At 47.9% G+C, this 14,814-nt stretch overlaps 1 protein-coding gene and 1 long non-coding RNA gene across 6 annotated transcripts; both read right to left on the bottom strand.

The window, feature by feature from the left end:
• Positions 1–851: 851 nt before the first annotated feature.
• On the bottom strand, positions 852–5,019 carry LOC123091611 (uncharacterized). 5 transcript variants are annotated; one of them, XR_006443366.1, is made up of 6 exons: positions 4,629–5,019; positions 4,094–4,394; positions 3,140–3,960; positions 2,276–2,550; positions 1,282–1,564; positions 852–1,189 (listed from the first exon to the last, which is right to left on the bottom strand). It is a non-coding gene; the product is annotated as an uncharacterized lncRNA (long non-coding RNA). The 5 variants fall into 5 exon arrangements; XR_006443367.1 differs by having other exon boundaries at positions 1,282–2,550; positions 3,140–3,267; positions 3,527–3,960; XR_006443369.1 differs by having other exon boundaries at positions 1,282–2,550; positions 3,140–3,267; positions 3,834–3,960.
• A 4,234-nt stretch (positions 5,020–9,253) lies between these two features.
• Positions 9,254–10,578, bottom strand: LOC123090041 (uncharacterized). Its single transcript, XM_044511530.1, has 3 exons — positions 10,294–10,578; positions 10,117–10,218; positions 9,254–9,642 (listed from the first exon to the last, which is right to left on the bottom strand). The coding sequence occupies exons 1-3, from the start codon at positions 10,576–10,578 to the stop codon at positions 9,622–9,624; spliced, it is 408 nt and encodes a 135-aa protein (XP_044367465.1). The 3' UTR covers positions 9,254–9,621.
• Positions 10,579–14,814: the final 4,236 nt, after the last annotated feature.

Here is a 14,814-nt window from a genome sequence, read left to right as displayed (position 1 = left end):
TCATCAATCAGTCTTGTTCCAGTTTGATATGTTGATGTCCAACAGCAGAATTTTAGTTCAGGGATTGTTCGGATCTCCTTCAACTCCGTGCTTCACCAACTACGTGGATCGAAGGCCTCTCATAGTATAATTTGGTGAAGTTGCCGAAGCTTAGTTTTGTGAAGTCGAATCACATAGCTTAATATATTTACGACGAGAATACCATCGCCAAGTGGCATATCTTAGTTCTGAATTCCCCTTCTGATGAACCCAGTCGAAGCGCTATTCATGACGCCGGCATTGTTCCCTTCTCACAAGCTCGCCATCGCCAAACCAACAACCCTCCACCCCACTCTATTTAGCTCGCCACCACGCCATTGCCTCCCTCTCCTACCGCCATCCTCCTCCCTTCATCACCCTCTTCCACATCATTGGCCCCCTCCCCAGCGTCGCCCTCTTCCCCGACACAGACCACCTCCCCGCCATCGGCCTATGCTATGCTCGTGATCAACCCCTCAAGCAACAGAAGTTGACCAACACGTCCAAAATAGTGCAGCTCCTCCACAGATGTTGGAGCGGTGTGCTGAAGCTTCAATATTTTCGGACATTTCAGAATAGGCTTATATGTATGTTGCTTGCCCTCATGTTGCTGCCCAGTGAAATATTTTAGCAATGTTAACTTCAGCTAGAAATATAGTATATCTGCTTTGGTAATAGATCATCTAAATAAATGATGTTTTTCACTGGTATACTCTGCACGCAATCTTTCATCAACCTCCCACACATTGATATAAAATCACTGCCATTTGACATTCAATCATCAATTGTAATGAAACTTTTTATTCTACTTTTTGCTGGCTCTACAGGGAATATCAAGGTCACGGCTACTAGATTTTTAGTTAACATAATGTTACAATAAAGAAATTTAAGGATATGTTACAAACTTCGGTGTCACTACATTTACAATCCATATGATAAAAAATAGTGGCTCGTAGCTCGTACATGTACAATATTCATGTTAGAAGGTCCAGCACACTTTCCTGCTTCATCCTTACTACAGTTAAGAGAATTGGCATACAATGTGTTATCCTTGCAATATGAGAGGCAAAGTACAGACCCACAACAGTATTTCAAGTAGGCATAAGAGAGAATATATTGCATTACTTCTATAAGGCTGCTCTCAGTGCTCCACCCTGGACGGATGCGAAGCCTGCCATGTAAGCAGAAAACTGATGTAACATCTTAATCAAGGAGAGAGAATCGTTTGGTAACCCCATGGAGAAACTATACCAGCGCAGGTACCTAGGAGAAAACAGAGTTAATACGATCCCGTGCGCTGAACCGAGCCGTCGCCCCAACTCCCCCATGTGCAGCCCCATCCGCCGCTTCTTCCTCGCCCCGCGCTGTCGCCCTGGTGCAGCACTTTGTCCTTGGTCTGTAGCGCTGCCTCGCCTCTGATTGTTGCCCGGAGCCGCTATCCCATCCCCGGTTTCAACTTGCATCATTGACCATCGCCCGGAGAAGGTCGCAGCAGCACCACCGGCTCCTCCGGCAAGTCGCCACCTGGTAAATGGTAAGGGCAAGCCTGCATTGCGAAAGTCCATCGATTCTGTGTTTGATATAAACTGTAGTCGTCCATTGATTACATTTTTTCACAAGTCAAGTCCATCGGTTCCGAGTTTCTTGCCAAATTCTCATAAACTACAGTATGTCAATTTCTTTTAAATATCATGCCCATCTAATTTGAGTGTTGGCGAAAGACTGCTGCATATATATAAGTCTGTCACAATCTTTTTTACAGAATCAAACTGAGTTGAGTCCAGTTTAGAGTTAACAAAAAAAAATTCAAAGAAACTACAGTCCATCAAATTATTTTGCCCACCAAACGGTTAGCTTCAGTTCAGTTTTTGTAGAATGAATACAACCCTATATTTTGTAGAACCAAACTGAGTTCAGTTCAGTTTAAAACCAAAAGCAATTTTAAGGTATTGCTATCTAGTCATACAGATTGTCAAGCAGCAAGTTTTTGAGACAATCAAACTGAATTTTATTGATCTTATAGGAATGCACAAGGATGTATTGATCTGAAACCAATGATTCGATCAGATGAGGCTATGTTGTATTGCAGATTTACAAGAAATTGGTACAGACTGATAGATATCTATTAGGATTTACAAAATTACTCTGTTTTAAGAAGCTGAAGCAAATTTGAGGTACTACTATTTAGTCATACACAAATTATCAGGCAACAACTATTTTGAAGGAATCAAACTGACTACTTCTATAAGAAACTTACTTGAAGTAGACACTTGAAGAAACATGTTTCCTGTAATCTAGGCACTTGAAGTAGGCAAGGACTTAAAATATACTGAATATGAAGCTCTGCAATTCCCTCACTGGTCCTCACATATTGGATCCTTCGCCATCCTGGGTTCAGGGGCTCATTCTTTCCAAGAAATTACAAAAATCGTCTTGCTTCAGTTGCTTGTTAGCTGGCATACCATGTGTCATCTCATTCCAACAAACACTGGAGGACTAATAAACATAGTCCTGGTCTAGTTGAATTGGTTTCTGAAAAGGAAAATCATAATATTACAAATTACAAGTTGTCCAAATAGAAAGATCAGTTTAATTTCACGATTTGACAGAGAGTTACAATACTGGAGAAACTGGGATTTCCAAAGCCAACTGGCACCAAATAATAAAGCAAAATCAGGTTATACATCCACTTCTTTCTGTTATGGAAAATCTATGCATTCTGCAAAACACTAAAATAACTACAGAATTTGCACAATTAGAAACAACAAGCTTGTGATACACTAATCAGATTATCCCTATGGAGCTCAAACTTGTAATAAGAAATACTGGATTGGTGCAGACTGCAGTAACCATCTAGTTTCGTCAATCATTACTCCAAGATCAAAATGTGATAATCATAACATAAGTTTGCTTCATAGAAAAATTGAAATATCTGCATGTACTCTGGTGATAGCTATACTCGTTCCTAAGATAACTAACATGTATTTTGACAAACTGATGAGTATTTTTATTCAAGTTTTTGTGATCAGATCGTCCATTGACCAGGTAGGCAGAGGCATATATAGGCTTTGTAGCGCTGGCCTAATGTAATGTAAAGATAGAGGTGCCAACTATTAGTCACCTGCGAAAGAACCTGTGTTCATCAGAGCCTGGAATCCTCTTTTCCCAACCTCTATAGCCAATTCAGGTTGGAAAATTCATGAAAAATTCTTCAGTCATCATCTGCATGAGTTTCTCCATTGCCTGCATCTGTATGTATACATACTGTCATGGTGTAACTCCTCTCTCAGTGCATAAGAGAATGAATTTCAGAAAAGGGCCATTTGGCAATGACTCATGTGAGTTGTGTTCAAGCCACTTGACCAATGCTGCAGCTAAAGCATGTCTAGAGAAAGTAACCATGCGGAGATATAGGTTACACAAAAAAAAAATTCAAGCCAAAATTTTAAGATGAAACATGGTAAGCAGGATGAGACTTTCTTCAAATTTCTTCCCTTAGGGGGCTTACCAGTTTTTTTGCCGCAGCAGCCTACTACCATGACTCATGGTAGCAGGAAAATTTCAGTCCCACTAAGGTGCAAACAAAGTATTCGCACAACCGGCACAAAGAAGATCACAAGATGGAAAAAGTGATCATCATTATAGATAAAAATAGGATGGTGAATAAAATAATTCTTTCTCCTCAATCTGACATGAGTACACCCAAATAGTTACATAATTTGCCTGCTTTCCGTACTACCTATATAATTAGATTTGCTTGAGGGAATATGTAGAAATTAGAAAACCAATATAAAGTAAACTGACATTGTTCTAACCTTGCAAATTGAGGTGCATCAGTAAGAAAACTAAAACTTGTTACCCTGTCGCTTGCACAAGTAGCAGGCTTCCTAGGTTTGAATCACTCCAAGAAATCAATGGGTAAATTTCAGCCGCTGCTCTGTTCTGCTCATTGTGCGGGAGGGCGAAGTGGTTAATACACCAACATAGGGACGGATTACATCGCAAATTCGACAGCCAACAATAACAGGGCCACATCTCTGAAGAAAAACACATCCACGATGTGATCTTTACTCACTTATAGCCACTGGAGAAAGTAGATGGAGAGCGTCATCACCATCACAGACGCAGGGTTCATCCCCAGCACCGGTGGAGCTCTGTCCAGGCGGCAGAGGCGACGACCCGGGGTTCATCTCCATCTCACACAACCAAGCGTCTACAGCGGGCGGCATGCCCTGTCGAGCTGGCCCCGGTACTCCGTCAAGGCTACTATTAGTGCAGTAGCAGGTCGCCGCGCATTCCTACTCGCTTGCTTCATTCCCCTGTATCGCTTCTCGGTGCAGTATACTTGCCGCCTACTTGCCGTCGCTGTTTGCACCCTACACACACACACACACACACACACACACACACACCAATTAACATATATGCATACACAAAAGCAGCCACGCACCGCATCCTCTACAGACCCAGGACAACATCTTCTATACACCCTGCATTGACGACGTAGCACGATAGCAGTACAGAAAACAATTCTATAGTCAAATTTCATCAAACACTATGTTTGCCTAGGGGGAGTGGGATCCAGGGGCCGGCGAGTAGGGGAGGTATACCGGGCGGCAAGTAGGAGGAGTGCGTTGTCGAGGGGGCTGGGCGCCGTCTTCAGCGGGGCTGTGGGACGGACGCCGATGAGCAGCTCGTTCGTGCTCCCTGCATGTCCGACGAGCAGCTCGTTCGTCCTCCCCGCATGGCCAATGAGCAGCTCCGCGAGATCCGGCAGATTCTCCCGATCTCGTCCAGATTCGGCAACGGCGGAGCGAGGACGGGCACCGAGGAGAGGATGGACGTGGGCGCGGCGGTGGAGGGATGGGTCGAGGCGGCTAGCATAGGGACGGGGCGCGCGGCGGCGAGCAGAGGGACGGGGGAGCGGAGGTGGAGGGATGGGGCGCGGCGGCGGAGGTAACCCTTGTGTTCTCGTACGGGCTGTGATGGCAGGGTTTTTCTTGCAAAAAAATGAAACGTTATCCACACTTTAAGTAGGACTGCGGGTCAATTTATTAGAAACGGGGGTACTGTTTTGCAAAAAAGCCCGATGACGGACGACCAGAAGCAATCGCTGGTTTATTAGTAGGTAGAGACTAGCAAAAGAGCCCGTGCGTTGCAACGGGAGAAAAAAATAACACACACTCTTAACCCAATAACCATAATATGTCCATGCCCTTTATTTTAGCGAGACATCATTTTTGTGTTGCCGCTTATCCTCCTTCTCACCCTCAGTGGCCTCAGTGTTCACACAAACCAAAGTGTGTTTGAATGTTGTTTTTCCCCTGTCAGTTTTTTCAGACGTGGTCATGTGTGGTTATCGATGTTTTCTTTCGTCTCTTTATGATTTTAGTGGTTGTTTATTTGCAATCCAGATCGTCGCGGTACGAAAGAAAAACGGACGTGCCCTATAGGTTACAAGTTTGCTTTTAACATAATATTTTAAAATATTTAATAGGTAAAAATAACATCATATTCAAATTCTACATATTTTTCTATTCAAATTTCATATATAGCATGTTAAAATCGGAGTTACGGTTTAGTAGATATGGATAATTAAGAAAAATATTTGTTTGACTTAAATATCTTCCAAAATAATATTTAAAAAATATTTAACAAACAAAATAACATCATATTGAGATTCTACACATTTTTCTAATCAATTTTCATATATAACATGTTAAAATCGGAGTTACGGTTTAAAAGATATGGATAATTTAGAAAAACATTTGTTTGACTTATATATGATCGCGGGTGAATTATCTAATACGTCAGGGGGGTTTCCGTAAAAATGTAAAATTACGATTCGGTTATGACTTAAGTGTGTACCGCGGGTTAATTCATAAAAAGTGCAGGGGGTTTTCTGCAAAAGTGCATGGTGGACGACCGAAACCCAATTTGCTTTATTATTAGGTAGAGATTATAGGGAAATATAGCAATAGCAATAGCAATAGCAATAGCAAATAGCAAAAGAGCCCGTGCGTTGCAACGGGGACATACTTTGCTATGAAGCAAACAAAATATCCATGAATCACAATATTTATCCAGCCTGAACATTCTCACTAAAGAATTACATCGCGGATGGCATGGATCACAGTGCACATGGCCAATGACAACACAAGGATGATGGGCAATATCAGGAGGTTGAGGGAATCCGGATGAGTAGATGGTTGTGAGTAATTGAAAATTTTCTGGCTGCGTGTGACATATGTTTACGATAGTCAGTGTAGATTGAACGGTGAAATTCATCATCTCTGATGCATGGCTCGACCTCTTCTTCATCTGAATGGATTCTACTTGTCGATCAATCTTGGTGAGGTGAGTTTAACAACGTTCGGTGGTGACATAAATTAAAATAACCAGAGACATAATGAGCTACACCTCAGTTCAAGAATACATATTAGCACGTTTGTTCAAGGAACCATATATCAACGCAGTTATGTACTTGACATGGTGTCGACGTGCAACCACAAAATAAACTTTAATTTCTCTCACGAGCTACTAAACCTGTGAATTAAACCACTCTCAACAATATTGTACCAAGATAACACATGAATATTTATTAGTTGTACATATACCCAGCTACTTTGAACAAAGCACGACCTCCAGGCTAATATTTGTATGCATGTCAACATTAGCCCTTCGCAAACAATTACAATGCTCACAAGTAAAATAAGGGTTTCCTCTCACTGTAATACAACTAAAAACAGATTATAACTTCTTAGCACTTTACTGCCACTATATGAATCTCCCTTTTTCTATTTATTCAGTGCCAGATTGTAATGTCAAAACCAGCTTTCTATGGGATACATATCGTACATAATCAAAATCGTTAGGTGAGAAAAATAAATATGCTAGGTTTAAAGGTTCAGTCTAAATATGTGAATATCATCTGAACATACAATTCAGAATGTATACTTGTCAGCCAAGCTTATGTAATTGTTGGCATAAAAAATTAACAATCACGACACCTGAACTTTCTTGAAAACAGAAGCCGCCTTTCTATATATCTAAGCAATGCAATCGCTTAGTGTGCAATGTTGGAAGGCGTCTATGATTAAATTGATTGGAGAAATTATCCATCACCACCAACGGCCTGCTTTTTGCTCCTTTATCCTTACTGTCTTCTTGCATGGAGCAAATCCATCCTGTTGCTTTTAGCACAATAGCTAGCGACTCTAGTTGCTCCAGTCAGACACCAATACTAACTATTAGCTAGAGCGCTGCATCACTGTTATCAGCGACTGTATCAAGTCAACACAACAACCCAGGATTGCGCGTTGAGTGCCTGCTGGAGTGGTGGCGCGAGCCAGATGCAGACTCTCACAATGGGGCATGGCACGAGGCAGCTGGAGCGGCAGTCACCGGCTCCTTGACAACATGGCCTTTGCAGCAAGTATGTGATGCAGCCCTCTCTCCAATAGAACCTGCAGCTTCACCTTCATTTCCTTCTCTTGCTCTGCTTTGGGTTCTTCTGGCAGGAACCTGATCCTTGGTGTTGGTGACAATCACTTGCTGTCCAAACCTCCTAGTACATTGCGAATCATTGTCTAATCTAGAAAACACAGTTAGGAAAAGCAATACTACATCCAAGGATATGCACATACTGACCCATGCAGCAAAACCAAACACAAATAAATCATTGGATCGTCAAGACTCCTCCATTGCACATCACGGCCCTAGTATGTAGATCTGCAGGTAGCCGATCACATGAGAACCGTGATCAAATGCATTATGCCTGAAGAAACAATAGAAGTGGAATACTTCAAAATCTAATTCGGGAAGAAGCAAGATCCTTTGCTTACATGAGAACTGTGATGATACAATTAGCGCATCAGTTGATAGTTGCGTTGGAGATGAAGAAAAGTAAACTATCAACATCTCGTTGCTACAGGTGTTACCTATCAACATCTCCATCTTTCTCACCCATTCTCTATCTCCCTCTGCTCCAGTCCAGACCCACAAATTTCCCTCAACCTATCCATCCCACTTCGTATCCTCCCCAGTCACCACTGTCCGCCTCCTCCGCCGCCCTGCTGGATTGTACCGTGACGCCGCCTACTGCCCAGCTTGCGAATCCTACCATGCTTAACAGTTGACTACCTGAACCTGTGTACACCTAAACTACATGTGCACAAGAGACTCGTATGCTCCTGCTAATTAATCAAGCCTAAATTCACTTGTTGACCGGATGGATTCTCTGTTGATTCATCCGCTCCAAGATGGATGGATCAAATCCCTGGCTTCACTTGAGCACATCTGGGATCAATGAGTGGGTCACTCAACTCCACCGTCTGATGAATCTACTCCGGCCCCCAGATGGGCATCGGACCTCGAATTCATCGATCACACAGTGGTGTAAAACTACAATAACATCAAAAGCAACTACTGTGAGGAACTCAAATCAAACAAAAAGAGAGACATATATTTTTCAAAGAGAAATTCGAGTTGCTTCGCATTAATCCATATAGAAAAAGAGCAGCAATTTAACAACCATATGAAGGCACCGCCCACAACTTGCTCAGGCTACTGTATAGTGTGCTTTGTTCTGGAGGCTATGATCCACCCACAACAGAATCCCCGACCTTTCTTGCCCCAAAATCATACAGAATATTATGCACATAATTATCCAAATTGCTACTAAAAGCTACCAGCCAATAGCAAGAAGAACAAAAAGAAATTCTTAGTCTTCTATATATGAGTGTTTAAACACAACTTCTACCATGCTTTTCAAGGGAAAAGGGAAAAGAAAGGATGTAATCTAGTAATTTAGCACTAAAAAGCAATGTTGCATTAAAATAGTAGGAGTACATTAAAAATAGAAGAACCATCTCAATAGAAGAATTCTTCTACCATCAGAATTCTCACTACCATCAAGATAAAAAGCTCAGCTCAACAAACTGATTTAACTAATGCTAAATAAATTGATGATTTTCTCAAATATTTCTCCAAGTAAACAACTCACCTCTTGCAAATGTAGTCGTCGACTTGAATGGAATACTCGCAGCAGTCGACATGCTCGTTGTATTCCCGCTATGACCATTCACCTACCAACCTACTGCAAGCCCACAACTGCATGGTGCTGCTCATTTGTTTGGGAGATTGCAGACGCAACTGCAAGTCAACCTCTGCTCCAAAGTGCACGTCTGCAGCTCCATGTCGTTCCGTGATGTTGACAGCATGTTCTTAGCTGAAGATATGGAGACATTATCAAAGAATCGTCATTTAATTATCTAGTATGCCATGATAACATAAAAAGGACATCACATTGCTGGAGGCCTGAAACAAAGTGCCAGATTATACAGTTTCATATACACTTTCATGGTTTTATCCATATATCATATCGTGTGTCGACAAATGGCACTACTGTGTGAGATGCATTAATTCTGAATATGCAAGTCTAGGACAGTACTGACCCAGTAATAATATATGTGTCACTATGAGCTAATTTCCAGCACATTCAGTTAGCAGTTGGATGAGTACTATTTTTTATCATCTCAGATTCCTACCAACATGCCATCCATAGTCCTTATTCCTATCACCATGTGATTCTTCAGATGGACACTAAAATGATGAATTTTCTACCTGCACACAATTGAAACATGCCTTCATATTAGTATAAATTCAAGGATGGAACATGCCTTCAGATGCATGCAAGCTTTAGGTTGTTGACCTTCGGGTCACAAATGGAAACAGAATGTACTGCTCTTTAACACAAAAATTAATTTGCGTATTTAGGAGATGTCCACAAATAACAAAATACGTAACAAAGTGATACATCCAAAGTAATAACGCTGAGCGGTGTAATATACGATCTAGAAATAGGTTTGATGTAATTCAAAAATAAAAAATATGGTTAGAAAATACAATGGAGTAGTACTAATTCTTGAGACTAAAGATGTCTTTTCTATTAACATTTATTTTAATAGATAAGAGATGAAATACTTTAAGGGAAGACTACTCCAAGAAAAGATCGTGTAACTCCAGAGATGAACTGCCTACAATTTCAGCTAACAAATGTTCCAGAATTGACACGATGGTTCAGTAGTAAGTTCAAACCTTGAGGAGCTGCAGGTCCATGGCGTTCCAAATCCGTGAAGAAGCCCTTGACGACGGCGACCGTGGTGGATGGGAAAATCCCACGGCGTGCTCCATATGCATCTGCAGCAGAGGATATGAAGAGAAGGTGAGTTGTAGGGGTAGCGGATCCCGGCCAAGAAGGAAGGAGGGACGAACCTGGGGTCGCCGGAGACATGCCGGTGAAGCCCTGCCCGAAACCCTAGCCACGGGGGTGGGGTTGCGAGCTTGCAATAGAGGCCGGGAGCGGAGAATCTGGCCGGAGGGAAGGGAGGCGCGGATCGTGGGGATCTCGAGGGCGTGCTGCGCGGTGCCGGAGATCGCCGGAATCGGCCGACGTGGGCGGCGGCGGAGGCGGCGGTGACTTCGTGGGTGAGAGGGAGAGGAGGCGAGCCTGTGCGTGTGTAGTGTTTTTTCCTTTGCAAATCTGCTTAGACCGCGCATTGAATACTCCGAACGCCAGGGTGTTTTGTGCAAAAACGAAACATTTCCTCAGATGTCCACTTAAAATAGGACCGCGGTTGATTCCTCAGAAACAGATGGAGTTTTTTGCAAAAAGGCGGCGACGTACGACCAGAACCAATTGCTGGTTTATTAGTATATATATATATATATATATATATAGGGGTAGATAGAAAATACAATGGAGTAGTACTAATTCTTGAGACTAAAGATGTCTTTTCTATTAACATTTATTTTAATAGATAAGAGATGAAATACTTTAAGGGAAGACTACTCCAAGAAAAGATCGTGTAACTCCAGAGATGAACTGCCTACAATTTCAGCTAACAAATGTTCCAGAATTGACACGATGGTTCAGTAGTAAGTTCAAACCTTGAGGAGCTGCAGGTCCATGGCGTTCCAAATCCGTGAAGAAGCCCTTGACGGCGGCGACCGTGGTGGATGGGAAAATCCCACGGCGTGCTCCATATGCATCTGCAGCAGAGGATATGAAGAGAAGGTGAGTTGTAGGGGTAGCGGATCCCGGCCAAGAAGGAAGGAGGGACGAACCTGGGGTCGCCGGAGACACGCCGGCGAAGCCCTGCCCGAAACCCTAGCCACGGGGGTGGGGTTGCGAGCTTGCGATAGAGGCCGGGAGCGGAGAATCTGGCCGGAGGGAAGGGAGGCGCGGATCGTGGGGATCTCGAGGGCGTGCTGCGCGGTGCCGGAGATCGCCGGAATCGGCCGACGTGAGCGGCGGTGGTGGCGCTGACTTCGTGGGCGAGAGGGAGAGGAGGCGAGCCCGTGCGTGTGTAGTGTTTTTTCCTTTGCAAATCTGCTTAGACCGCACATTGAATACTCCGAACGCCAGGGTGTTTTGTGCAAAAACGAAACGTTTCCTCAGATGTCCACTTAAAATAGGACTGCAGGTTGATTTCTCAGAAACAGAGGGAGTTTTTTACAAAAAGGCGGCGACGTACGACCCGAAGCAATCACTGGTTTATTAGTAGGGGTAGATTTTTTGACGCGAAACAGTGGGAACATCTTGATTTAGATCAAGGGAGTTTGACCTTTTGCGTCACACGCATGCTCTCAAGAACTTATTGATATGGGACAAGGTACAAGCATCCAAATTGCAAGCCTCCAGTCCAGCGAGCGAAATAAGTAAAAGCACAACAGATTATGTCCTCTGTTTGGAGTTTATTCCTAGTGTTATTAGGGCAATTCCACCACGGATCACCAAATCACACCCAAATATCTGAACAGTTCGGAAATTTTTTGTCCTTCAACAACAGTGACCAAATTTGTCAGGACCGGTTCGAACGTGTGAAATCCCGCAAATTGACAACAAAAAAGGGGAGGTTCACGGAAGTCTAGGCGTCTGCTGCGTAGGCCTTCGACAACGTGCTTCGCTCTCCACGCTGTGTTCATACTGGTCAGAGTGGACGTGATGAGACGAGACGGCGTAACATATTCCTAAATGCATTCATGTGATGGCGACGCGCTCCTGCGACCCTGATGGTGACGCGCCGCCCGCAGCCTCGGATCTGTCGCTCGCGCCTCTGGCCGGCCTCGCCCTGGCCGCCGGCGCTGCTGCGCTGCCCTCCGTCGCCCCTGCTCCTCTAGTCGGTTCCTCGCGCCCCCCGCTCCCCCAGGCCGTCGTCGCCCCCGCCGTGGTGGTGACGACGCCGCGCTGGGCCGATGCGGCGGAGGATGATGATGCCGCTGTCGGCCGCCCCATAGTCCGGCGAGACCCGCCGGCTCGCAGAGCGGCGCCTCGGCCGGGGATGGTGGACTCGCCGCGGCACGGGTGTCCATCTCCCCCTTCGGCTCGCCGACCCCTCTCGCTCCCCCTTCTGCCGACCCCGCGAAAAAGGGACGCCCTTGGGTCCAGGACCGCTCGCCGCCGCCGCGCTTCGGCGTGGGGCGTCGCGGGGCGGTCCGACCTGGGCCGTGCACAGCGCTCTTGGCGCCCCGTCGCTCCCTCGCCACCGGCTGCCTCGTCGGTGGTCGCCGGTTGTTTCCCCTTCCGCCCGTTCATCGCGGCGTTTGGCTCCTCGTCGCTCCGATTCTCCCCCAGCCAGTCCCTCCGACGTCCTTGGCTCTTCGTTGCCCCTACGTTGATGCCGGCGCCGGCCGCGGCGGTGGCCGCAGCATCGGGGGAAACCCTAGGTGCTGCCGTGCCGTCCCGCTGGCTGTGCCGCGCCGCTGTGGGCCTCGGGGCGTCTGGCCTTGGCGCTGGGCCACCCCCTGGTGCGGCTGCGCCTACGGGCCAGCCCACTTTGGCGCGATCCTGGACCGAGCCGGCTTGCCCAACCATCCGGCCTATTTGGGGGCCGGCTAGATTCCCCCGGCATCCCATCTCGCCCCTCCCGCCCCTGCTCTAACCCTAACCCGCGCCCCATCCCCTCCATCCACCGGCATCGTCCCCCCCTCTCCCCCCTCCGTCGCCCTCCGTCGGCATGCCCCGAGACTAGAACGACGCGGCCCCGCGCCCCAAGCGCCGACTGATGAGCGTCGGCCCGACGACTCCCGCATGGACGACTGGCGCGACCCCTCCCGTCCCTCCCCCGACGCTCTCCGGCACGAGGCCGACCTCCGTCGGCAACTCTCCGGCCGCGGAGATCACCGGTCACCTCCCCGCGAGGCTCGACGATCACCCTCTCGCCGCTCGCCCGGTCGGTCGGACCACCGGGGATGGTCCCGGTCGCCTCCTCCTGCCGCTGAGTGGCGCGACCAGCGCCGCCGTTCGCCCTCCCCGGTACGCAGGCGGGAGTCCAGCCGATCTCCGGTGCACAACGGTCACCCTCGGTCCCCTGACCGCACCCAGCCCGCTGGCCCACAAGGCCCTCCGCCCCCCGCTGGCCTGTCTCGCCGTTACCAGCCCCTGCGCGGGGAACTGAACTTTCCCCCCGTGGCAATGGCGCTGGCTGGGGCTAGACGGGCGGCAAGCGCAAGAAGAAGCGGGGCTTGGGGCATCCCAATTTCACGGCCCTAACCATTGGCTCTACTCTGGACCCGGCGAGATCTACCACGACCGCGCTTCTCCCTGATGACCGCATCTCCGACCTCGTCAAGTGCTTCAACTGCGGCCTCTCCGGTCACTCCCAGGTGGCATGTACTCGACCCCAGGGCTGCTACCTGTGCTCGGACCTGACCACCCGGCGATCCTTTGCCCCGACCGCCCGGTGGTGGAGGAGTTGGTGATGTAAGGGCATGGGATTGAGGGCCTCAGCTTCTTCCATGTTGAGGTGCCTGACATCCCCTCCCCTCACCATCGCTCCTGGCGATTGTCACCATGAAGGAGGGGGTCGCTTTGCCGAAGATGATAGAGGCCGAGCTCAACCATCTCTACCATTGCTCCAGGGATTGGCAGGTCACCATGCTGCCTGGAGGCCAGTTCCCGGTCGTGTTCCTCGACGTTGTCAGCCACGGCTATGACACCCGCAGCGGAGACATCACTCTAGCTCTCCACAAGCTAGTGGTGGACGTCTCTGTGCCGGTGCCGGACCCCCTGGCGGTGGCTGTCTTGGACACGGCTTGGATCCTCATCGGTGGCCTACCCGACATCGCTCGATCAGAGCGGGTCATTCGGAGCATGTCCCGCATCCTTGGGAAGGTGGTAGTGGTGGACGAGTTGTCCCTCCGCAAGGATGAGGAGGTTCGCGTCAATGTTAAATGCCTCGACTCATCCAAGCTTCGCGCCATGATCCGGGTGTTCTTCAACGATCAGGGTTTTGACCTCCGCATCTCCCTCGAGCCGCCCAACCACATTGGCCGCCCCCGCATCCCCGGCGACAGCCTCTTGGGGGGGGGGGGGCAGACAGGGATTGTGCGGGGGATCGCCTCAGCGACAGAGACCCCCACCACAGACGCCGCTCCGGTTCAGAGGAGGACGACGATGACTCCGAGGACAGTCCTCCTCACGACCAGCCTCCCGCTCCTACTGCTAGGAGTGGCGGTGGTACCAGATGCTCCCACTCCTTGGCCGCTCCTACGTCCCCCGACGCCTGTCTCGACACTTCGGACGCCAGCCTTCAGGTCTTCCCAGCTTCATCGCCTCGCTCCCCCGACGGTCCGCTCCTTGATGTCTTCACCACCCTCTCCGCCGGGGCCGTCCCGGACCCGCCCAGCTTGGCCGCGTCCATGCTTCCCGCGCCTTTGGCGGTGATCCCAGGGGCGGTCATGGCAGCCCTGGATCCGCCCCCCTCGGGCCCTTCCGCTGGGGATACCGCCCTG

This window comes from Triticum aestivum, chromosome 4B (genome assembly GCF_018294505.1).
Source record: "Triticum aestivum cultivar Chinese Spring chromosome 4B, IWGSC CS RefSeq v2.1, whole genome shotgun sequence".
Classification (NCBI taxonomy): Eukaryota; Viridiplantae; Streptophyta; class Magnoliopsida; order Poales; family Poaceae; genus Triticum; species Triticum aestivum.
The sequence above is the reverse complement of the archived record's forward strand: the minus strand, read 5'-3'. Positions and strand labels throughout refer to the sequence as shown.

Coding starts and splice junctions, on each gene's coding strand:
- LOC123090041 (XM_044511530.1), bottom strand. CDS start 10,578: ATGCGCGGTCTAAGCAGATTTGCAAAGGAAAAAACACTACACACGCAC. Junction 10,219..10,293: donor CATGTCTCCGGCGACCCCAG/GTTCGTCCCTCC, acceptor CCTCTGCTGCAG/ATGCATATGGAGCACGCCGT. Junction 9,643..10,116: donor TGGACCTGCAGCTCCTCAAG/GTTTGAACTTAC, acceptor AATTGTGTGCAG/GTAGAAAATTCATCATTTTA.